Here is a 26,584-nt window from a genome sequence, read left to right on the forward strand (position 1 = left end):
ATTTCTATTTAAAAAAAATCAATTTTCTGTAACCTTGGATCCATTTTTTCCTTTTGTTAAACTATGTTGCAGCGAAACCACAGCAGTCCTGGAAAGGAGTTACTGTCTTAGTGCCATTAGTCATTGCATGCCCAAGAGTTGCAGGCACTCCTACCTTGGAAACGTAAGGTGCTGTGATGTACCATTCTGATCCTTTTTTATTAACTTTCTGTAGTGTGATGCGCTCTGCAGACATTAATGTTTCGGTTACTACGCAGAGATTCTCTGAGTAATTATTTTTAACAAGCTCCCAAGATTTTCCAATTTTTCTGAAAGAGAAAGAGGATTGTAAACAGCTGGAATTTTACAACATTCACTCTAAAAATATACCAGAAATCCTGGCACCCAAACCCAGGTGACCACTCTTGGAGGACACCACGAACATCACCAGATGATTCCAGGTACACTCGGAGTCTGTTTCACCCATTGACTACCTATTTGATAAATGACAAGAAAGTCATGAAGGGTTTAGATAGAGTAAATAGAAACATAGAAACATCGAAAATAGGTGCAGGAGTAGGCCATTCGGCCCTTTGAGCCTGCACCACCATTCAATAAGATCATGGCTGATCATTCCCTCAGTACCCCGTTCCTGCTTTCTCTCCACACCCTTGATCCCTTTAGCCGTAAGGGCCATATCTAACTCCCTCTTGAATATATCCAATGAACTGGCATCAACAACTCTCTGCGGCAGGGAATTCCACAGGTTAACAACTCTCTGAGTGAAGAAGTTTCTCCTCATCTCAGTCCTAAGTGGCCTACCCCTTATCCTAAGACTATGTACCCTGGAGAGACTGTTTGCAATGGCTGACGGGTCGATAACCAGAGGGCACAGATTTAAAGCGATTGGCAAAAAAACCAGAAGCGACATGAGGAAGAATGTTTTTATACATCGAGTGGTTAGGATTTGGAATGCACGGCCTGATAGGGTGGTGGGTACAGATTCAATAGTAGCCTTCAAATGGGGATTGGATAAATACTTGAAGGAGAAAAAAATGTAGGGATATGAGGAAGAGTCGGGGAGTGGGAATAACTGGATAGCTCTTCCAAGTGCCTGGTGCAGACTCGATGGGCCGAATGGCCTCCTTCTGTGCTGCACTATTCAATGATTCTATGACTATTAAGAATGCAACTTACTATGAGAAGTTGCACTGCTCCTCAACCTGAAGGAAAAAAATCCTTTAAAGAGTTCCATAAAGCTCATTTTAATACACATAAACCTTATTTACCTATAAAAGTACTGAAATGTTCTCTGATGACAAATTACTCACTCTGGCTGTGGGAAGGGTGGGGATGGAGGGAAGAAGTGTCGAGTTGTAATGTATGCAACTGTGAGCATGCTCACAGCTTTGTGGAGCTGTTGCATTGTGAGTGGCTTAGCCAGCCACGTAATGTTCATAAGACTCAATAAAACCCCAGTCAGTTGGGTCTAGGTCATCCACAATGAGGTATGCAGTTGTGAGCTGGCGGATGAACTGGTAATGTGTAGTGTGATTGTTAAACCTTTGTTAATAAACCAACTAATTCTTAATAGTAATGTGTTGCTATGAATTCTTAAGCAACGAACCCATGAAGCCAACACATTACACGAGTCGTGATGCTCTGACCATCACGAGTGTGGGACAAGGGTGGTGGACCAGCTGTTTTTTTGCTGTCTGCCAATTAGGTTTGTATTACAGTAACAATTGGTCATTTTTAAAGCTACAGAATCAACAATGACCACTATAGGTACGTCCTCATTATTGTACGTTACCGTTTTTTCAGGCTTTCAGCGAGATCTGAAATACTGACATAAAATTGTTTTGTTCCTTGCAGTTGGATGGTTTTGCAATCAGCTTTCCTAAATGCAACATTTGCTTCCAGTGGGTCGACTTTGAGATTTCCCTTCCCTTTGATCGAGCCATCCACTGTCTCCGAGAATTGGAATGACATATCGTTCTGGTAAACTGTAGGAAAATAAACATTCATTAAAATGCAACACGTGTGGCCAAGATTTTCCCATCGCTAGTCATTTTTTATGTGGTTTATTTAATCATAGCAGCAACTGCCAAGTGAAATCTCGTTCCCGCTGGTGATGGCAATGGCTTGTTACCAGCGATGGCACCATTGGTGCGAAGTACCAGAGAGAAGGGGAGAGGCAGAAGCGGAAGGAGGAGAGGAATGGAAGAAATATCTAGCTTTGCAACCTTTTGCAAATTCCAAGCCAAAAAAGGGGGGCAAAATGGGACAGGGAGCAGTTTTGTGGTTGTGCTGTTTTCGTTGCTAATGATGACAAATCATTGTAATCTTTATTGAATTTATATAACCAATGACAACGCACCTTAAGATGGAGAATTAAGAGGGGCAAATCGCTGTCTGTTTAAAAACACGGACTTGCGATATTTGGTTTATATTTTAGAATGGTCTGAACAACCTGCAAACAGTCTCGGGCTGAGCAGGTGGCAGGGTCTCCTTGTCTCCTGTGTGTGCCCACAGCTCGTCACTTCCTTTCACATCAGGCCCAGTGCCTAACTTAGCTGGGTCTCGGGACGGCGCGGAGCAATTGCCAATCATTTTGGGCACAAGTCGAATTTCTCCCCCTTGGACTTTCAAATAGGCACCGTTTTTTGCTAAATTGATGCCGTGGTGCCATGTTTGGTCACCTCCCAGTTCATTCATGAGCAAAAACTGTGACATTGATGGGAGAGGGGCGCTACACGGGCGCTAAAGGGTTTGCAGCCTCGAGCGTCGCCATTCGCGCTCTTCGGCACTGAGGTGCCTCGCCCGGGAGCAACGCCCCCGGTATCGTCACGGAAACAACATTTGGTTTGCGTTGCACCCGTAGCATCCCATAGTGACCCCGCCAGAGAAAGCTGGAGTGCAGGGCTGACCTGGGGCGCTAAGGGAAGGAATGACTGCATGAGGCAAGTGTGATCGACATTATCTTTGTGATTTCACTTTATTTGGGGTGAGTAACGTATAGGGAATGTTTTTTGTGTTTCTTGTTCTGATTTGTTTTTGCAGGGAGGCCTCTCTTAGGGCACTCCGAGGCCGGCTCTTTAGCGCAGGATATTCAGTTGCTCACCCGGCCCAGCGCCCTGAGAGAGTGTGGAACGCCTCCCTTAGCACTCCGCTCCACTCTCAAGGGGCAAAAACTGAATTTTTCTGTTCTCGTCGCTAAAAAACTCCAGCCGCTAAATTTAGCACCTAAGAAACCCATCAACCAAATTTCTCGCCCCTTACATTTAAAAGAGTGCTCCCGATTAACTTAGAGGTAAAAGCTTCTGAACATCCGGGTTCAAACATGATCTGTGTCCTATTAGGTGGTCTCAGTTGAGGCAACAATTGGGATATTCCAATTACTCCTAATGCCAAAGGGGCTAAAAATCAAATGTCAGATAAAGGAAGATCAGGCACACCTGTGATGTCAAATAAAAGAACGATTTACATTTATATAGTGCATTTCACAACCTCAAGGTGTCCCAAAGTGCTTTACAACCAATGAAGAATTTTTGAAGCATAGTTACTGTTGTAATGTAAGATTTTGCACACAGAAAGGGCCCATAAACAGCAAAGAGATAACAACCAGATAAGTGATGTTGATTATGAGATAAATATTGGCCAGGACAGCTGGGGAAAACTCCCTTGGTCTTCTTTGAAATAATGCATGGGATCTTTTATGTCCACTGGAGAGGGCTGACGGGGCCTTGGTTTAACGTCTCATCCTCAAGATGGCACCTCCGACAGTGCAGCACTCCCTCAGCACTGCACTGGAGTGCCAGCCTGGATTATATGTTCAAGTTCCTGGAGTGGGACTTGAACCCACAACCTTCGGACTCACTATCTGGTCTCGGGAGTGAAGGTGGCCCATTTGAGGGAGGCGGCAGAGGGACTGTTGAAACACTCGGCCAACTCGAGTCAACACCTCCAGGTAAGGATATTAAAAAAAAGTTAGAGAACTCAGCAGCATGGACAAAGCGCTCCATTTAGCCCCCCGTTTTCCTGTTTTGTTGATGACCCTGACCCTTTTGTTCAATGAGCACACACTTGGTCAGGAGGAAACTCACCTGGCACCAAGTTGTCTTCACCCACCAGTATCTGTTTCAATTCGAAGTCAGTGGAGCCATACTTTGGTTTTCTCCAGAATGGGCCACCCGTTTTCCTGTACACCAGGTGCAAAGGCTTAAACTTTTCCGAGTCACACAGACTGGTTGCTGCGATCAATTCACCTCCAGAATCGAGGTGCTTAATAAGTTGCAGTACTGCTTTTTTAAACATCCTAAAATAAGGAAAAATATATATTCAATCAGATGTCACCAGACAATGCGTCCAAATCCTGTGTTGTGGCTGAACTTCTAATCCAATGGCTGGCTTGGTGTGACTCTCCTGATTTCCCTTCTCTCCCTGCTGGCGCTGCCTGGCAATCTCCCAAGTCACAGAGACTGGGAATGGGGCGACTTGAAAAATTGAGGGAGCATCATCATCATAGGCAGTCCCTCGGAATTGAGGAAGACTTGCTTCCACTCTTAAAATGAGTCCTTAGATAGCTGAACAGTCCAATACGAGAACCACAGTCCCTGTCACAGGTGGGACAGATAGACATTGAGGGAAGGGGAGGGTGGGACAGATTTGCTGCACGCTCCTTCCGCTGCCTGCACTTGGTATCTGCATGCTCTCGGTGATGAGACTCGAGGTGCTCAGCGCCCTCCCGGATGCACTTCCTCCACTTAGGGCAATCTTTGGCCAGGGACTCCCAGGTGTCAGTGGGGATGTCGCACTTTATCAGGGAGGCTTTGAGGGTGCCCTTGTAACGTTTCCTCTGCCCGCCTTTGGCTTGGTTGCCGTGAAGGAGTTCCGAGTAGAGCGCTTGCTTTGGGAGTCTCGTGTCTGGCATGCGAACAATGTGGCCTGCCCAGCGGAGCTGGTCGAGTGTGGTCAGTGCTTCAATGCTGGGGATGTTGGCCTGGTCGAGGTCAAGAGCCCATCCATACAACAACAACTTGCGTTTACACAGCGTCTGTAATGTAGCTAGACGTCCCAAGCATTGTTCCCTCTAAGCTGCAAGGGTCCGCGGCCACGCAGTGATGGGGACGGTCCCGTGCAGGCCACTCACCGACTTTCACACTGTGAATACTGCGCATGCGCGGAAAGTTAAAGAGACCGCGCATTAAAAGAAACAGGCCACACAGAACAAAGCTCAGCTTGCAGGGAACACTGGTCCCAAGGTGCTTCACAGGAGCATATTCCATCAAAGACTGACACTGAGCCAAAGACTGAGATGTTGGGGGAATTTTAACCCCCCAAAACAGGTGGGTTGGGGTCAAGTGGGAGATTAAAGAGTTAAAAAACTTAATCCCGTCCCAACTCACCTCCAACCTGCCCACTTTGGGTTTTGACGGAGGCAGGGTGGGGGGTAGGCAGCCAACCAGCTCCCAGGAGGCGGGCATCCATTTCAATATTGGAATGAGGTTGGCATGTCTCATGGTGATCCACAAATGACAAATTTAACTGGTCGGCTTCGGGGAAGCCGCCAGCCAAAGGGAGGCAGGGACTGCGGGATCCAGGAGCTAAGTGCCTTTCCACTCTCCTGCTGGATCCAGGGTCCCTGCCGCACTCACCGCCCCGTGATCGGACATCCCCCCGAGGTTTCTGCTCACCCCCCAACCTCACCATCCCCCTACCCAAGGCCTCCAATCCCCTCTCCAACCTCCCTTCTCCGGGCCCACCGAGTGCCTTCCCGGCACCACCCTCGCCCACCCACACCGATTATCCTCCAGCCCCGATTCTCGCCCGATCATCCTCTAGCCCCCAATAACCCCACCCCGATCATCCTACAGCCCCGATTTATACTCCCCGTACCCCCCCCCCCCAATCATCCTCCAGCCCCAATTAACCCCTGATGAAGATTTTACAGATGGAGTATAATGTTGGAAAGTGTGAGGTCATGCACTTTGGCAGAAAAAAAATCAAGAACAAGTTATTTAAATGGAGAAAGATTGCAAAGTGTCGCAGTACAGCGGGACCTGGGGGTACTTGTGCATGAAACACAAAAGGATAGTATGCAGGTACAGCAAGTGATCAGGAAGGCCAATGGAATCTTGGCCTTTATTGCAAAGGGGATGGAGTATAAAAGCAGGGAAGTCTTGCTACAGCTGTACAGGGTATTGATGAGGCCACACCTGGAATACTACGTGGAGTTTTGGTTTCTATACTTACGATAGGATATACTTGCTTTGGAGGCAGTTCAGAGAAGGTTCACTCGGTTGATTCCGGGGATGAGGGGGTTGACTTATGAGGAAAGTTTGAGTAGGTTGGGCCTCTACTCATTGGAATTTAGAAGAATGAGAGGTGATCTTATCGAAACGTATAAGATTATGACGGGGCTTGACAAGGTGGATGCAGAGAGGATGTTTCCACTGAACTAGAACTAGAGGGCATGATCTTAGAATAAGGGGCCACCCATTTAAAACTGAGATGAGGAGAAATTTCTTCTCTCAGAGGGTTGTAAATCTGTGGAATTCGCTGCCTCAGAGAACTGTGGAAGCTGGGACATTGAATAAATTTAAGACAGAAATAGACAGTTTCTTAAACGATAAGGGGATAAGTGGTTATGGGGAGCGGGCAGGGAAGTGGAGCTGAGTCCATGATCAGATCAGCCATGATCATATTAAATGGCGGAGCAGGCTCGAGGGGCCGTATGGCCTACTCCTGCTCCTATTTCTTATGTTCTTATCCTCCAGCCCCGATTCACCCCCGATCAACCTCCAGCCCCGATTCACCACCCTGATATTAGGCCAAATGACTAAAAGCTTGGTCTTATTGTATATCTTCATCTCTCTCTGTCTGTCTCCCTTCTGTTTCTCTTTTCTGTTTTCAGACCCAGTCCTCAATGCCACAGAGTGGCCGAATGCATGTGCTCGCTTATCGGGGTCAATGTTTCAGGTCGACGACCTTTCATCGGAACTGGAAGAAGTTGGAGATTTAACAGCTTTTAAGCAGGTGCAGAGGCAGAGAAGGGAAGGCCTGTGTTAGGGTGGAGGGCAGGAGTGACACATTGACAAAAGGGATGATGGTACATGGCAAATGGAGGTGATAACGGGACAAGTAAAGAGGTCCAGTGGAGCTGTAAATGGTTAGAACAGAATAACAGAGGAGGAGGGAAGAATGGAAAATGTGGCAGAGTCGTCAGCCCTCAGTGTGAGGCTGTTTGCAACATGGGGCTGAAATGAAAAGTCCTCTTGGAAAATGTTCAATGAAAGTGTTGTTAAAAAAAAATCAGTGACACACTATGGTGTTGCAATACAATATGACTCGCTAACACGGAGATTAGGAATGGGCAACAAATGCTGGCATGAGCACCAACACACACATCCCATGACTGAATAAATACATTTTTAAAAGCGCGTGACGTACTCTCAGGTGGACACTCTGCATGTATGAAATGCTGTTATTATTCAACAAAGTAAAGTTAGGTGATCCTTGCTACAACATTCTCGACTAACACAGCTTCTGATAAAGCCAGCGCAATGTACACCTTACGCACTGACAGAGAAAACTTTATTGACAGGTCGAATTAGATTCCTTTTTCTGGTGGTCTGACCCATGGGTTTGCACGTCTGTTACAGTAGCACCTGGAACGATTTCACACCAATGCGCTCGTTACTAATATCGCACAGTGTGGTTTCAAACACTTGAGCCTGGATTTTAACTCCAGCCAGGAGTCGAGCGGGCACTGGCTGAGGCTGGGGTCAGCATGGGACCTGAACTCCCGGGCCTAGTCTTCCATGTTGGCCATCAGCTTGCCGCGCACACTGGCGTTACGGCCCAGCTGGCCGGCGGGCGGGAATGGGATTACGGGAGGTCAGGAGGTCATTGCCGGGGACGATCCATGGCGCTAAGGGAAGTTGGGGATGGGTTCGGAGGGGATTGTGGTTAGGGAAGAGGGAGGGTAGCCCAGGGCGATAGAAGCTCAGGTTTTCCTTGCTGGGCTCAGAGGAGTATGCCTAACTAACTGCCAAACTGAGCCAGGAGAAATGTAACTTAACTATGCTTTTATACAACCCAAAATGGAGTCCCCAAACCAGCATGAACCAGCATGAGTACAGCAACTGTGAATAGCTCCCGCAGGGTCCTAATGCCCGTCCAGTGAGCCGTATCAAATAAATAGTGAACCCAACAAAGAGCATTCCAGTGTCTCTCAGCCATCAAAAAAACCCAAGAAAAAACCTTAAATTAATTTACTTTTGGGGCCTCTTCGGGCTCCGCTCCTCCACTCCACCAGCGGGTCCAGCACTGGGCACAATTTACGCCATCAGTTAAAATTGCGCTGGAGCCCTACTTGCGTCATAGGTGCCATGTTTACATATTAATGAGGTTCATGCCTGCCTGCGGCGAGCACACCTGACACTAAAACGGTGACGGACAGGAGTCTATTGGGAACGGAGGGGAGAGCGCGAGCACCATTTTATCCACCTGCCTAGCTCGTTCCCATCGGGTGGGTTAAAATTGTCCCTTTAACATCTAAAATACAGCTCCCTCTCCCCCGCTCCCACTCCCTCTCCCTCTCCCCCTCCCCCTCCAACTCTCCCCTCTCTCTTGCTCCCATTCTTTCTCTCCCCCCTCTAACTCTTCCCCACTAACTCTATCCCCCCCCCCCCCCCAACTCTATTCCTCTAACTCTATCCCTCGCTCTCTATCCCTCTCTCTCTATCCCTCTCTCTCTCACACACAAAGATGAAACAAAACCACTTGAATCCAATGGGTTAAAACAAACATAGTCTTTCAGTGATGGTCGCACACATCCTGTACACATACTCTGTCTCTCCCCGAACACTAAAGTGATAATCCACAGATTCACATTCCTTACTGTGCCGCAGTTCTTGTCTCAGCCCAAGGTTGTGCTGTTAACTGATGCTTCTCAGGCTTTTAAACCTTCACAGAAACTGAGGAAATTCCAATCGGAAATACCAATCTCATGACACCCTTCCTGAAAATTATTTCACAAACTTTTTTGAGGGGTTGGGGGAGGGGTGTAAAGGAAGAAGAACATGGTGTCATTTTCAGTATGATGATATCCTACATACGTCACACATTAATATAAACTGACAGGATGTATTAAATTACATTGTACCTGTATGAAGTAATTATAAGTTAGTCAAAAACTTTTTGGGTAAACCACATCTCTCCCCAAACAGAATGATTCAGTTCACTTTTTTCCAGCTTTGAATGGATGTCTCTCTTGAATGCTCATCAAACACAATTTTATTCAGAGGATCCTTTGATTTGAAACTCTTCCCTCTGCATAACAAAAGTTTGACAAAACAGAAAAAAGGCAATGTATGCATGGGTAAAAGTGAATATTCCTTAAAGGGAAAGACTAGTCTACTGAATTGCTCCATAATCTTAAATGTTACATATAAATTAACATTTACAGTTATATGTAAAGGCAATTATGTCTCCCAGTTATGCCTTGTTCCCTTTTTAGCTGGAGATGCTTTGAACATCTGTAGGAAACCAGGGGTGACAGAGATATTTAGATACCTCCATTTATTTAATAATTATAGGACAATTCAGTAAATTATACTTTCTGTATTTCCTGAAATCTGGAGACTCAGAATGGGTGGAGTATGTTCTCTGTAGTGCGTACTCAAACGTTCAGTGTGCCTCTCTTTATACCAGACAAGACCAGAACTGTCAATGCACATATAAATGATGCTTTTAATTCCAGTCGCTTAATATTTGCAATACGTATCGAGATTCCACTGATCTTTTACTCTGTTAGCTGGATTGAAAGTGACATGTGAAATAAAAACATTTATATGTATAATGATGTGGGCGGGATAAGTTTAAAAAAAACAAGTCAGCAACATTGACCCCACTATTAATGGGGAGACGAGTAGGATGCGGGGCATATTGTAGCCCCGCCCCCTAACGGAAGCCTTGCTTTCTCTTAAATTTAACTTATGGCGCTGATGATGTCACCAGGCTGTGACTTTGCAATGCCTTTTGCAGCAGCCTCGTCCGTGCCCTGAATTACGCTCTTTCAAATTTAACGGGGCGGGATTTGGAGCAGGTTGCCCCGTCCTGATATTTTGAACCCTCCCCTCCCCTCCCCCACACTCTCCTGCCCATCGGCGGGTGGGAGGTTACAATTGAGGTCATTGATACTGTCATGTATTCAACCAGCATTGTAACCCATGTATAAACTGACCTAAGTTGTACACCGTGAGAACACTGACCACTAGGTGGGAGACACTCCTAACCTGGACCTTCAGGTATAAAAGGGGAAGCTCCACCCACCTTCATCACTTGAGTGCTAAGGAATAAAGGACAGGTCACAGACTGACCTTCTGTCGAGCATGGGCCTCGTGTGCATTTATACTGTGTAGTAAGGACGTATCAATGGCGACAAGAAACTGGGATTTAAACCACGTGAGCATGGCCACTAAAAGAACAGACGAGAGGTACTGTGTTAAGGAATGGTTGGGACAGAGATTCAACATTGTTAAAGCATCACACAGTTCTCCAGGCAGACAAGGGCAGTCAGGCATGCCCCAACATGTAGTCGAACCCAGAGGGGGAGTTCGACAGAGACAATGGCAAGCTGAACAGCGATTCACGCCATTGCAAGGGACAATGCGGCCAGTAATGGGGCCATCAACACCTGTTAATGGTGCACTCAAGGACAATAACAGGGGCAGTCAGGGACGATCGACTGGCAAGGGACCTTTTGTTTCAAACCGCAACTCATGCTGGAGGCGTGGAGGCACACATTCAGCCGGAGTTTGCAGAGATGAACAAAATACCTGCAGAAATTGCAGAAATGGACACTGGGGGAAATCGCTGGAAGCTGAAGTTCAGCGAGTTCATGTGGAGCACTTATACAGTTCATACACCAGGACGCCACCGATAATGATGAAAGTGCTCCTCAATGGCATCCCAGTATCAATGGAGTTAGACACGGGTGCCAGCCAGTCCCTGATGGGTATCAAACAGTTTGAAAAGTTGTGGGCATCCAAGGCCAGGAGGCCAAAATTATCGCCGATTGATGCACAGCTACGGACTTACACAAAGCAGATCATTCCGGTGCTAGGCAGCGCCACGGTAGTCGTGACCCACAAAGATTCGGAGAACAGGTTGCCACTCTGGATTGTCCCAGGGGACGGTCCCACACTACTGGGGAGGAGTTGGCTTGCTGTCATGAACTAAATGGGGACTGGGCAGCCACGTACAGGGCATGCCCTGAGAAATTTAAACCATTTCACAGGCGCAAGGATGAACTCTCGATTCAGGCCGATTGCCTACTGTGGGGAAACCGCGTAGTCATGCCCCAGATGGGCAGAGAGGTGTTCATCAGAGAACTCCACAATGGGCACCCGGGCATTGTCACGATGAAGGCAATTGCCAGGTCACACATTTGGTGGCCAGGGATAGACGCAGATCTGGAACTTTGTGTTCGCAGGTGCAACACGTGTGCCCAGCTGGGCCATGCGCCCAAGGAAGCCCCACTTAGCCCCTGGCCATGGCCCGCCAAGCCTTGGTCACGCATCCATGTGGACTACGCAAATCCTTTCATGGGGAAAATGTTTTTGGTTGTAGTAGACGCCTACTCCAAATGGATCGAGTGTGACATTTTAAATTCAAGCACATCCTCTGCCACGGTAGAAAGACTACGGGCAATGTTCGCCGCCCACGGTCTACCGGACATCTTGGTCAGCGACAATGGCCCGTGCTTCACAAGCACTGAATTCCAGGACTTCATGGCAGGCAATGGAATTAACCATGTTAGAACGGCACCGTTCAAGCCGGCCTCAAACGGCCAGGCAGAACGAGCAGTGCAGATAATCAAACAGGGAACGCTCAGAATCCAAGGGGGTTCCCTACAAACCCGCTTATCACGCCTCCTGTTGGCCTATAGATCCCGACCACACTCGCTCACAGGGGTTCCACCCACAGAGCTGCTAATGAAAAGGACGCTCAAAACCAGGTTATCCCTTATACACCCCACCATGAAAGAAATTGTCGAGAGCAGGCGCCAGTCACAATATCACTACCTTGACAGGAATGCGAGGGCGTGATGTATTGATGTAAATGATCCTGTTTTTGTCCTCAACTACGCTGCAGGGCCCAAATGGCTCGCAGGCACTGTGGTTGCCAAAGAGGGAAATAAGATTCTGGTAGTTAAACTTACCAATGGACAAATCTGCCGCAAACATGTGGATCAAACAAAAAGGAGGTTCAGCAACCCCATAGAAGAAGCAGAGGAAGAACACGATATAGAGCTCACTCCACCACAGGTGACCGAACACAGGAACCAAAGTGAGGTGAGCCCAGTCACTGTGGGCAGTCCGGACAGGCCTGAGGCACTGCAAACAGCAGACACTCAGGCCAGCGCCCAACAACCGGAGCCCCAACTCAGGCGTTCTACAAGGGAGCGTAAACCACCAGAGAGACTCAACTTGTGATCCCAATAAGACTTTGGGGGGGGAGGTGATGTCATGTATTCAACCAGCATTGTAACCCATGTATAATCTGACCTAAGTTGTACACCGTGAGAACACTGACCACTAGGTGGGAGACACTCCTAACCTGGACCTTCAGGTATAAAAGGGGAAGCTCCACCCACCTTCATCACTTGAGTGCTAAGGAATAAAGGACAGGTCACAGACTGACCTTCTCTGAAGCATGGGCCTCGTGTGCATTTATACTGTGTAGTAAGGACCTATCAGATACTGTACTACACTGACATTAAACACTGTCTCAGACCCACTTTTTGGGGGATTGGCAAAGTGGCAATGTTGTCTCCCCCCTCCCCGGAATGAATCCAGTGATTCCGCTGCACGATAACAAAGAAAGTGATTCGACACAATGTCGATCCCACAGCAAACCCCAATGGACCTCAGCCCTTACCGTGTGCAATGTGATTTCTGCCCCACTACTATAATAAAGTCCCAAATGGAGAGGCTATGACCGTCTCTGAGTGGCAGCACATCATTGCTTGTGCCAACAAATTTTAGCAAACATTAACATAATGAGCAGCAAACAGCAATGCTATTCAAACAAAGCCCAAGAGACAAAATGCTGAACTGGAGCTTTCAAGCTGCCTTCAAAGTGGAGAGCTGCATAATGCCAATCATACTTGGAATCGCATTTTAAAATAACCAAACACCAGCTAACTGCCTCCCGTAGTCTGCAATAATTATTGAGTTATGTATTTAATTATAAACGTACTACAACACACCATTGCAGCCACACACATATGCACGCACACCAACACACATGTACACACCGCAAACACATGCATACCCTCACAGTATTACATGCGCACACCCCTCGTAAATGCGCGCACGCACACACACACGTGACCATAATACGAAATCATAACATGTCAATCCACACTACTGATTGTGCAAATCCCCTCTAAACACCCCTGTCCTTGCTGATCTACATTGGCTTACAAACCCCTAGAGCCTCCGATGAAATAATGTCACCGGCATGTTTTGACCCCTTCGTAGCCTTGATCCCAGGGCTCTCTGTTCCTCTGACTCTGGCCCTCCCATCGACTCACCGTTGGCACCCATACCTTCATTGCCTAGGCCTGAAGCTCTGGAATGCCCTCCCTCTCCTTCTCTGCCTCTCCAGCTCCTTTAACACCCTCCTTAAATCGTGCTTCTTTGATCAAGCTTTTGGTCACCTGTCCGAATATCTCCTTTGGCTCAGCATTCGTATTTGTCTGATTCCGTCTCTGTGAAGTGCTTTGGGACGTTAAAGGCACCATATAAATGCAAGTGTTCTTGTAAACAGTCATTGATCAAAGTAAACTATAATTACAAAGAGAGGAAAGTTTTAACTTGAGTCTTTCATAAGAAGTAGTGTGAAAATTATGCTAGGCTTAATAGAGTCCCACCATGCCAAATTATACATACATTATTAAATCCATCTGAGTTTCTTGCTGGAGTAATCTCAGTTGTGTTGAGGTGGGAAACATAGCCATGGTTAATGATCTCCTGATTTATTTAAATCCACCCCATCTAATGACCTCAGGAGAGCAGGTTAAAATTGCAGATGTTGCGATCATGGTGGCTTTTGGACAGGTAACAGCCAAGGCGATTTTAACTGCCCACCCCCAGGTGCCTGCTTAGTAAAATGGCCCCCGAAATGATGTGTTATATGGTGTAATGTATTTGCTCCATGGATTCTTTGCTTAACAATCCATAGCAACATATTGCTATTAAGAACTAGTTGGTTTATTAGCAAAGGTTTAACAATCACACTACACATTACCAGTTCATCCACCAAGCTCACAACCACCTGCCTCATCATGGATCCCCTGAACCCAACTGGCTGGGGTTTTATTGAGTCTCGTGAACATCACGTCACATGCTAAGCTACTCCCAACTCAACAGCTCTACAACTATTTTAAAGTAAATTTAAGTCAAGTGCCCCCTTGTTAATGAGGCACTAAAACCAACAAATAATCAAATTATACTTTTGAAAAACTATGGTCAAATTAAAATTTGGTTGCCGGGGATGATGATGCACTCCAGTCCCTCCGGCAGCCACCTCTCGCGGAAGGCCACGAGCGTACCGGTGGACACCGCGTGCTCCATCTCCAGGGATATGCTGGCTCAGATGTAACCGCGGAAGAGAGGCAGGCAGTCGGGCTGAACGACCCCCTCGACCGCCCGCTGCCTGGACCGGCTGATGTCACCCTTGGCCGTGCCCAGGAGCAGTCCAACGAGGAGGCCTTCCGACCTGCCCGCTCCCCTCCACACAGGGTGCCCAAAGATCAGGAGTGTGGGACTGAAGTGCAGCCAGAATTTGAGGAGAAGCCCCTTCAGATATTGGAAGAGTGGCTATGATCTCTCACACTGAACCTACACATGGAACATGGACTCCTCTAGACCGCAGAAATTACAGGCGGCCTGGGAGCCCGTGAACCGACTTAAAAACTTATTGCACGGGACTGCTCCGAGCAACACCCTCCAGGCCAAGTCCCCAATAAATAGAGGGAGGACTCCTGCATAGAGTGCATTCCATTGGGAACCCCCGCCTCCTCCGGACAGCAAGATGGTGCGCCATGGCGTGTCCGGACGGAAGACGAGGATGGCAACGTGGAGAGTGTGCAGGAGCAGCCCGTACAGGAATCCCCTCCCTGCAGAACTGAAAGGCACGGAGGGGATTTCCCGGAGGAGGCTCAAGTTGTGAGGCGCTGGCTCCCGAGGGAGGTTTCGGGGCTTGGCGCTGATGAGGAATTCCGTCCGGACGGTGGTCAGTTCGGACGGGATCGCCCCACGTGCTTGAGCCTCCTCGACACACCTAACGGAGTCAGGGCCCAGCGCTGTTTTTTCAACAGCTCTACTCACAGGTGCATACATTACACGTGGGTTAAAATCACTCACTCAAAGCCGCAGCATAAAATTTGACACACACAATCATGGGACAAAATCACATAATGTCCCGATACACTAAGCATGCATTGATCGAAGCAAAATTATAATTCTAAGTATGACTGGCACTTTGCCAGCCTGCACTGCACAGATTTCCGCTTTGAAGCCAGATTGAAGCATCTGCAATGTCAGTCAGAAGGCAGCACTCCTTTTAAAGCAGTGGAATGAATTGCATTTCAAATCAGAGACCATGCAGGCATCAGCCCGAGGAGCTCACTCCCTCTGTGTGACTATTTGATGCGTTTTCTCTAGTTTGGAAAGCGTGTTATCATACAGATTAATGCTGAGCAATGGCTGTTTCTAATGTAAGAATTCTTCAGATCACTTTGTGAAACGAGATGAAGTCTTTCAAACCTGCCCCATTTTCTCGACTAGAACTGAGCATGAAAACGCGACCCGCAGGAACCAGCACAGATTTCATTTCACTCAATCTAAAGAATGGATTTGATTAATCACATAGCCTCCTGCTTGGTGTAGAATCTAGCAGAATGCTGCCGATGCTGGAAATCTGAAATAAAAGCTGGAAATTCTGGAAGCACACATTTAACACCCTCAATCCCATTTAACAGTGAAATATGTCAAGTTCATCACCAAGGTTAAAAATAGTGTGGTCATAGATACACAATGAATGAGATAAAACCAGAGCAGGGAGAGTTAGGACGGGATAGTAATCCCGTTCATTTCTGTCATGACAATGTGAGGAAGTAGTTAAAAATTAAAAGGTCTTCTGAAATTTTAATGGAGCATGAGTAACAAAGACCGAGAGGCCATGGCAGCAAGAGGATAATAAAGTTACCTCAACAGTTGCTCTCTAATATCCACACCCCCACTGCCCCAGTTCACAAAAGCATTTTGCTCCCTCTGCACATAGTTCACCCACACACACAGTACCCCATCCAACTCCCCACCCCCTCACACACACACTGTACCCCATCCAACTCCCCACCCCCTCACACACACACAGTACCCCATCCAACTCCCCACCCCCTCACACACACACTGTACCCCATCCAACTCCCCACCCCCTCACCCACACACTGTACCCCATCCAACTCCCCACCCCCTCACACACACAGTACCCCATCCAACTCCCCACCCCCTCACACACACACACAGTACCCCATCCAACTCCCCACCCCCTCACCCACACACTGTACCCCATCCAACTCCCCACCCCCTCACACACACACTGTACCCCATCCAACTCCCCACCCCCTCACACACACACAGTACCCCATACAACTCCCCACCCCCTCACACACACACAGTACCCCATACAACTCCCCACCCCCTCACCCACACACACAGTACCCCATCCAACTCCCCAACCCCTCACACACACACTGTACCCCATCCAACTCCCCACCCCCTCACACACACACTGTACCCCATCCAACTCCCCACCCCCTCACACACACACACTGTACCCCATCCAACTCCCCACCCCCTCACACACACACACACACAGTACCCCATCCAACTCCCCACCCCCTCACACACACACACACACACAGTACCCCATCCAACTCCCTACCCCCTCACACACACACACTGTACCCCATCCAACTCCCCACCCCCTCACACACACACACTGTACCCCATCCAACTCCCCACCCCCTCACACACACACTGTACCCCATCCAACTTCCCACCCCCTCACACACACACTGCACCCCATCCAACTCCCCACCCCCTCACACACACTGTACCCCATGCAACTCCCCACCCCCTCACACACACACTGTACCCCATCCAACTCCCCACCCCCTCACACACACACTGTACCCCATCCAACTCCCCACCCCCTCACACACACACTGTACCCCATCCAACTCCCCACCCCCTCACACACTGTACCCCATCCAACTCCCCACCCCCTCACACACACACTGTACCCCATCCAACTCCCCACCCCCTCACACACACACTGTACCCCATCCAACTCTCCACCCCCTCACACACACACTGTACCCCATCCAACTCCCCACCCCCTCACACACACTGTACCCCATCCAACTCCCCACCCCCTCACACACACTGTACCCCATCCAACTCCCCACCCCCTCACACACACTGTACCCCATCCAACTCCCCACCCCCTCACACACACTGTACCCCATCCAACTCCCCACCCCCTCACACACACTGTACCCCATCCAACTCCCCACCCCCTCACACGCACACTGTACCCCATCCAACTCCCCACCCCCTCACACACACACTGTACCCCATCCAACTCCCCACCCCCTCACCCACACACACTGTACCCCATCCAACTCCCCACCCCCTCACACACACACACTGTACCCCATCCAACTCCCCACCCCCTCACACACACACTGTACCCCATCCAACTCCCCACCCCCTCACACACACACTGCACCCCATCCAACTCCCCACCCCCTCACACACACACTGTACCCCATCCAACTCCCCACCCCCTCACACACACTGTACCCCATCCAACTCCCCACCCCCTCACACACACTGTGCCCCATCCAACTCCCCACCGTTACACACACACACTGTACCCCATCCAACTCCCCACCCCCTCACACACACTGTACCCCATCCAACTCCCCACCCCCTCACACACACACTGTACCCCATCCAACTCCCCACCCTCACACACACTGTACCCCATCCAACTCCCCACCCCCACACACACACTGTACCCCATCCAACTCCCCACCCTCTCACACACACACACTGTACCCCATCCAACTCCCCACCCCCTCACACACACACACTGTACCCCATCCAACTCCCCACCGTTACACACACACACAGTACCCCATCCAACTCCCCACCCCCTCACACACACACACTGTACCTCATCCAACTCCCCACCCCGTCACACACACACAGCACCCCATCCAACTCCCCCCCCCTCACACACACACTGTACCCCATCCAACTCCCCACCCCCTCACACACACACTGTACCCCATCCAACTCCCCACCGTTACACACACACACTGTACCCCATCCAACTCCCCACCCCCTCACACACACTGCACCCCGTCCAACTCCCCACCCCCTCACACACACACTGTAACCCATCCAACTCCCCACCGTTACACACACACTGTACCCCATCCAACTCCCCACCCCCTCACACACACACTGCACCCCATCCAACTCCCCCCCCCTCACACACACACTGTAACCCATCCAACTCCCCACCGTTACACACACACTGTACCCCATCCAACTCCCCACCCCCTCACACACACACTGTACCCCATCCAACTCCCCACCCCCTCACACACACACTGCACCCCATCCAACTCCCCCCCCCTCACACACACACTGTAACCCATCCAACTCCCCACCATTACACACACACTGTACCCCATCCAACTCCCCACCCTCACACACACACTGTACCCCATCCAACTCCCCACCAATTCACCCAGATGCTGCACCCCATCCAATGCCCCACTCTTGCATAAAATAAAAACAGAAAATGCTGGAAATACGCAACAGGTCTGACAGCATCTGTGGAGAGAGATACAGAGTTAGTGGCCGGAATTTTCCCTGCAGAGTCAGGTCGGGCGCAGAACGCTCCCAGCTCTGCTCGGCTGTATGCAGATGCTGGGCATCGGGGGGCATCGAGAAAGAAGGCGATCCAGGAGATGCAGGAGGAGGTGCAGGAGGCTCAGATAGGATTTGCGGCCAAGGTGGCTGCAAAGGTGCAGAGAATGGAGGCGTCCATCTCCCACCCTTCATCTTATCCCATCAACATATCCTTCTATTACTTTCTCCCTCATGTACTTAACCAGCTTTCCCCTAAATGTACGTAACTTCCTCACGCAAATGCTTCAGGATTGTTCTTTAAGACAAAGGTTGAGCCATTTGTTTGCTGGGAGAGAGAGGGTTAAGGAGAGGCGTCACGCTGAGGATGACTCTGAGGTACAACAGATGCTCCTTTTAATGACTATCCATCATCTACACATTCAGCAGAGTGTGGGGGCCTTGTCTAACAGGGCGTAAGTAGTAAAGCTCAGTGAGATGAGCTCTGTTTGACTGAAAAGAGGATTTATAGACCTTACTGACATCAATCCTGACAGAAATATAAAACCCATATTATATTTTTAGGTTTAAAAGTAATTGGATTCTTCTTCTCTCCTCGCCTGCCCTCCTGGGGTTTTAAAGGAAGTCTCCACTCAATAAATAAAATCACTAAATCCTTCGTCATTGTGGTGGATCTGTTGCATTCAGTTCTTGTGCCTTAAATCTGTCTCGGTCCCAAAGATACATAGAATCATACAATGATACGGTATAGAAGGAGGCCATTCGGCCTATCGTGCTTGTGCCAGCTCTTTGGTAGAGGTGGGCAGAGGAAACGCTTCAAGGACACTCTCAAAGCCTCCTTGAAAAAATGCAACATCCCCATCAACACCTGGGAATCCCGGGCTCAAAGTGGAGGAGGAGCATCTGAGGAGGCACCGAGCACCTCGAGTCTCTTTGCCGGGAGCACGCGGAAGCCAAGCGCAAACAGCGGAAGGAGCGTACGGCAAACCAGGCCCCCCACCCACCCGTCCCTCCAACCACCGTCTGCCCCGCCGGTGACAGAGACTGTAGGTCCCGCACTAATTGCTCCTTATGTGGCTCGGTGTCAAATTCTTTGTCTCATAATACTCCTGTGAAGCGCCTTGGGATGTTTCACCACGCTAAAGGTGCTATATAAATACAAGTTGTTGTTGAGGTTGTGAAATTCAAGTGTTTCTTTTCTTTTACCTCATTCCCTTTTAATACTTCTAGATGGTGCTGCAGTGGTTCTGTGCAAAATAATTTGTTCTAACCTCTCTGAAGTTTATTTGTCTCTGGTCCACAGGGACGTCTCAATTTAAAAGGTTCCTCCTTGTGTTTAAATCCCTTTGTGGCCTCGCCCCTTAGCCCCACCATTGGTGGTCATGCCTTTATCTGCTTTGGCCTTACACTCCGGAATTCCCTCCTTAAAGCCCCTCCATCTCCCTCTCCTTTTAAGCCCAGCCTTTAAACCCACCTCTGACCAAATCTTTGCTCATCCTTTCTAATATCTTTATTGGCTCAACGTCTATTTTAGTCTGATGTGTCCTTTTTCTGCATTAAAGATGCTATTTAAATGCAACTTGTTTATAAAGCATGTAGAAATTCGACAAATAAGTCACATAACCAAAATGATTATTTGAAGATGTCTATAGAAAGGCTAATATATAGCAGCAGGAGGAATCCAAAGGGTTTTTTTTAAAGCTATGTAGATAGATCTGTTGAAGGGGGATTACTTTTGTTTGTGGCGATGATTTCGGTTGAAAGGGGCTTGTGCTCGGAACTTGCCGATTGGGTTTAAATATTTATTGTTTAACGGGTGTAAATCTTTGCCCCTGTGAGCGGGCGCGGGGGTTTGCTGCTGTGATTGGCGGGGGGGGGGGAACAATAGGTCAGTATATGAGGAACATGAGGTGCGACAAATGTTTGTGGTGGAGGAGCAGCAGGAGATCGTGGTGGAGGTGCGGCGAATGAGGGTACGGGGCCCAGAAGAGCCGAGGGCCCAGGGGCAGCACGGACCCAGCCCACACTGCGATATGTGAGCGCACTAGGTCCGTGCAGCAGAGCAGGTCTCCAGTTGTCCTGGTTAACCCTCGCCTCTGGATAAAGACCTAGCTCTGTCGAGCCCGTGTGGTGGCTGATGTGCAACGGTCACCCCACGTTAAAAAAATCCACGCATAGGCATCTTCCACCCTTCAACTGGAGTTCAGGACTGGAACATCGGGTCCTCCCTTGAAACATCTGTGAACACATGTGGAAGCAAGTCATCCTCGTTCGAGGAACTGCCGAAGAAGAGAAGAGAGCTGTCCAATTAGTCCCACTCCCTTGCTCTTTCCCCATAGCCCTGTATTGTTTTCCCTGCATGTATTTACACAATTACCTTTTGAAAGTTACTATTGAATCTGCTTTCACCACACTTTCACACAGTGCGTGCCAAATCATAATAACTCACTGCATAAAAATATTGTTTCCTCATGTCGCCTCTGGTTCTTTTGCCAATCACCTTAAATCTGTGTCCTCTGGTTACCAACCCTCCTGCCACTGGAAACAATTTTTAAAAATTTACTCCATCAAAACTGTTCATGCTTTTGAACAGTTCTATCAAGTTTCCTTTTAACCTTTCCTTCTCTAAAGAGAATAACCCTGGCTTATCCAGTCTTGCCATAGAACTGAAGTTCCTCATCCCGGTTACAGTTCTAATTTCTCTCCTCTGCTCCTTCTCTAAGGCCTTGACATCCTTCCTAAGGCCCTCTCTAATGCCTGTGAGAGTATAATCTGTTAATACAACACAGCTCCAAGGATATGTATACCACTGAACGTATACTGTGGTGGGAGTCAATGATTCCTGTCACTGCAGCCTATAATAAACAGGGATTCACCATCACTCCAAATTGAACTTAATGGTAGTGCCAATGTTTGGAATATATGGTGTGATATATGGTGATAATGTCAGGTAGCAGATACTGCCAACCCTGCTGCCCACTCAGAGACTCACTTGCACCAAACTATTACTGTCCCCTCAGTGAGGCAGAGACTCAACATCATATAAAGAGTTCAGGAGGCAGTGGGCTAATTCAAGGATTTGGAGCAGGCAGAAGTTGGGTGGGGGGGGGGGGGGGGAAATCTTACCCATTCCCCCAAATTGAGGGGGAGGGACATTGCCCCCCCCCCCCCCCCCCGCCTCCGCACCCAGTGACTGCGCTTATAATTTGGGCGTTATATAGAATGTGTTACAAATCCATCGGACTGCTTGCAGATTCATATGCAAATCTGTAATCTGGTTTTCTCTTTAGCCGAGTCTTCGAACAACCCCCTCCTCCCCCCCCCCCACCCGCAAAAGAGTGTAACCTTCCATAACATGGCCACCAATCTAACTTTGAACCAAATGGTTCTGTTTTTGAGATAGGCGAAGGAAAGGTCTAAGGTGTAAACGGGACACAATCATTGTAATTGGCAGGTTTGGCACGGAGCCTGACTAGCAGTGAGCGCAGGTGAGGGGGGAAAATCGGGTCTCCATTTGTCTCCCTATCTCTGTAACCTCCCACATTACAACAGTAACTACACGCCAAAAGTACTTCATTGGCTGTAAAGTGCTTTGAGACGTCTGGTGGTTGTGAAAGGCGTTATATAAATCCAAGCCTTTCTTTCTTTCTTAACCTCCTCCAGCCCCACAACCCTCAGCAATCTCTGCGTTCCTCCTATTCTGGCCTCTTGCTCTTCTACCGATTTTCTTCACTCGACCGTGACTTCTGTTGCCCAGGCCCCAAGCTCTGGAACTCCCACCCTAAATCTCTCTGCCTCTCTACATCTCTCTTCTCCTTTAAGACACTCCTTAAAACCTATCTCTCACCTGTCCTAATATCTCCTTGTGTGGCTCGGTGTCAAATTGCATTTGATAACGTTCCTGTGAAGCGCCTTGGGATGTTTTATTTTATGAAAGGTGCCATATAAATGCAAGTTGTTGTTGTAATATTACACCCCTGCCTCCGACACACGCTCGCAACTAGCCAGGTTCCACTTTGCGGCTCTCAAATTCATGTTCAATTGAAGTTTTTATTTCCCCCTCACATATCCGTTAGCTTCTACTGTTCTCGAAAAATTTTCATCAGAAATATCAGCTATCAACCCCGCAATGCCACCCCCTGACCTGCGCTTTGTCCAGTTTTAGATTATACGGGTTTGCCCTGCCGGTGCAGAGCTCCTCCACTGTGGGTGGAAAATGATTAGCCTACTCTCTCCCGATACACGGCTGAGGTTGCCAAATGGCAACACCTGTAAAATCAGCCCCTCACCATCAATTCAAACCAGCCCAGGACAGACAAATAAGAAAAGAAAGACTTGCATTTATATAGCGCCTTTCACGACCACAGGACGTCTCAAAGTGCTTTACAGCCAATGAAGTACTTTTGGAATGTAGTCACTGTTGTAATGTGGGAAACGCAGCAGCCAATTTGCGCACAGCAAGCTCCCACAATCAGCAATGTGATAATGACCAGATAATCTATTTTTGTTATGTTGATTGAGGGATAAATATTGGCCTCAGCCAGAAACTGAACTCCAGGACATAGTCAACGTATTTACTGAGGCGTACGACAAAGGTCCTCCACCAGCCTATCCATGCCACACAGCACTGCCTCCCAATCATCAAGATCCACGGCGCGGCCCTGGACAATGTGGACCATTCCCCAGACCTTGGGAGCCTCTTATCAACAAGAGCAGACATTGACGACAAGATTCAACACTGCCTCCAGTGCGCCAGTGCAGCCTTCGGCCACCTGAGAAAAAGTGTTTGAAGACCAGGCCCTCAAATCTGCCACCAAGCTCATGGTCTACAGGGCTGTAGTAATACCCGCCCTCCTGTATGGCTCAGAGACATGGACCATGTACAGTAGACACTTGGAGTCGCTGGAGAAATACCATAAACTATGTCTCCGCAAGATCCTACAAATCCCCTGGGAGGACAGATGCGCCAACATTAGCATCCTCGACCGGGCCAACATCCCCAGCATTGAAGCACTGACCACACTCGACCAGCTCCGCTGGGCAGGCCACATTGTCCGCATGCCAGACATGAGACTCCCAAAGTAAGTGCTCTACTCGGAACTCCTTCACGGCAAATGAGCCAAAGGTGGGCAGAGGAAACATTACAAGGACACCCTCAAAGCTTCCCTGATAAAGTGCAACATCCCCACTGACACCTGGGAGTCCCTGGCCAAAGACCGCCATAAGTGTAGAAAGTGCATCCGGGAGGGCGTTAAGCACCTCGAGTCTCATCGCCGAGAGCATGCAGAAATCAAGCGCAGGCAGCAGAAAGAGCATGTGGCAAACCTGTCCCACCCTCCCTTACCCTCAACGACTATCTGTCCCACCTGTGACGGGGACTGTGGCTCTCGTATTGGACTGTACAGCCACCTAAGGACTCATTTTAAGCGTGGAAGTAAGTCTTCCTCGATTCCGAGGGACTACCTATGAAATATTGGCCAGGACACCGTGGAGAACTCTCCTGCTCTTCTTCGAAATAGTGCCATGGGATCTTTTACGTCCACCTGAGAACAGACCTTGGTTTAACGTCTCATCTCAAATAATCAGCGAAGGAAGAAAGGTATTGACGAACTGGATGGCTTTAACAACTAATAACTTTGCAGCCAGTCTCCCAAAGTCTGTCCACATCCGCTTCCATTGTGTGGTAATGAAAGCTGCTCTAATGACCTACAATTCAGAGACTGTAGTGGGGCAGCCCCTCATTAGTCTGAACGATCGCCTGTAATTAAACACCTTGCCTATTCATTGTGTGTCAAGCACATTCTTGTCAATGCAGTGGCAATCAATTGAGCCCAGCAGCAAATCGACCTCAGTTACAATTGTAAATGTCAAGTGATTTGGCGTACCACTTGAATATTGAATTTTGTAAAATAAATTTAGAGCAAAACAAAAAGGGAAACCACAGGAAGTCAATGAAATTAATGTTCCTTCAATAAAAAGAGAACTACTATAGTCCTCTTACTAACTGTCAACATGTATTTGAAATGTTGGATTCCTGTATTCCTGCCACCAGCTGGTTAGTGCATCAGTGTCAGAGCTGCTGCCTTTTGGACTGGAGTGCATCATCACGCCCGGCAACCAAATTTTAATTTGATTTTACGTTTTAAAGTTTCATTTGTTTTAATTGCCGGTGCTTTTAGTGTCCCCTTTCCTTTTATAGGGGGCACTGGAAAAATGTGATTTTAGCGCCCCAAAAAAAAACCAAAAAAAAAATGAAAAACACAAAAAAAAAACCAGAAAAAGGAAAAAAGGGCCTTGTAAATGTCTGGTGTGTCACCCAGGTCGGGTGGCACGGTTTAATGTTTTATGTTTTTGCAGGTGAACTCCAAAAAGAGTTTCAGACCAAGGCTCCAGCTGCCAGTTCAGGGGTGTGTAAAGGATCCCATGGAACAATTTGAATAAGAGCACAGTTCTCCCGGTGCTGTGACCAATATTAATTCAACAACTGTTGTGTATCTGTAAAGCATGCACTCCCATGTTCCACCACCAGGGAGCTCATCCCCTGAAATCCCAAGGAATCCCAGCATCCCTTGGGAGCACTATATATAAGCCAGCCCCTAAGGCCTGTTCCTCACTCTGGAGTGTCTTATTAAAGACTGAGGTCACTGTTACTTTAACCTCCCTGTGTGCAGTCTCATCTGTGTTAGGAACACAATAATTGGCGACGAGTATACGAATCCAACGCAGAGATGCAGCAAACTGTGGGCATCCTGGAGAAGTTCTCGGAGGGTGAGGACTGGGAACCCTATGTCGAACGGCTAGACCAGTACTTTGTAGCCAACGAGCTGGACAGAGAAGGAAGCGCTGCAAAAAGGAGAGCGGTCCTCCTCACGGTCTGCGGGGCACCGACCTACAGCCTCATGAAGAATTTTCTGGCTCCGGTGAAACCCACAGATAAGTCGTATGAGGAGCTGTGTACACTGGTTCGGGAGCATCTTAACCCGAGGGAGAGCGTGCTGATGGCGAGGTATCGTTTCTACACGTGCCAGCGATCTGAAGGTCAGGAAGTGGCGAGCTACATCGCCGAGCTAAAGCGACTTGCAGGACAATGTGAGTTTGATGGCTACCTGGAGCAAATGCTCAGAGACTTTTTTGTACTGGGCATTGGCCACGAGACCATCCTACGAAAACTTTTGACTGTAGAGACACCGACCCTCAGTAAGGCCATTGCGATAGCACAGGCGATTATGTCCACCAGTGATAACACCAAACAAATCTCTCAGCACACCAGTACTAGTAATGTTCATAAATTAACTGGAACTGTGTTGCGAGCAGAAATGTACAGGGCAGAACCCATGAGTCTGCAACTGCCAACAGGCCTGAGGTGACCCATATGACTCAGAGTCCCCAACAAAGGATGAATGCTAGGCAATTCACACCTTGTTGGTGTTGTGGAGGCTTCTATTCAGCCTATTCATGCTGCTTCAAAGGGTATGTTTGCATGAGCTGTGAAACACTGGGGCACCTCCAACAAGCTGCAAGCTCTGCAAAACCTGCTAACCACCATGTGGCAGAGGAAGATCGGTCCATGGTGGATCAAA

General features: G+C 48.5%; 2 protein-coding genes across 5 annotated transcripts in view; both read right to left on the reverse strand.

Moving 5' to 3' along the window:
- Nucleotides 1-26,584, reverse strand: part of med24 (mediator complex subunit 24) — a 590,098-nt gene that overhangs the window by 265,614 nt on the left and 297,900 nt on the right. The gene's annotated exons all lie outside the window — the stretch shown is intronic.
- The window catches only part of LOC139233763 (gasdermin-A-like), a 66,352-nt gene that overhangs the window by 28,127 nt on the left and 11,641 nt on the right, over nt 1-26,584 (reverse strand). Inside the window, exons 2-5 of one of the 4 annotated variants that reach the window (XM_070864249.1) lie at nt 9,149-9,315; nt 4,086-4,297; nt 1,793-1,985; nt 155-308 (exon numbers count right to left, since the gene is read on the reverse strand). In XM_070864249.1, the coding sequence (XP_070720350.1) occupies nt 155-308; nt 1,793-1,985; nt 4,086-4,296 (558 nt within the window). In that variant the 5' untranslated portion in view covers nt 4,297; nt 9,149-9,315. Of the gene's footprint in view, nt 1-154; nt 309-1,792; nt 1,986-4,085; nt 4,298-8,832; nt 8,951-9,148; nt 9,316-26,584 lie in introns of those variants that run through there. The other 3 variants (XM_070864248.1, XM_070864250.1, XM_070864247.1) reach the window with 3 other exon arrangements.

This window comes from Pristiophorus japonicus, chromosome 21 (genome assembly GCF_044704955.1).
Source record: "Pristiophorus japonicus isolate sPriJap1 chromosome 21, sPriJap1.hap1, whole genome shotgun sequence".
Lineage (NCBI taxonomy): Eukaryota > Metazoa > Chordata > Chondrichthyes > Pristiophoridae > Pristiophorus > Pristiophorus japonicus.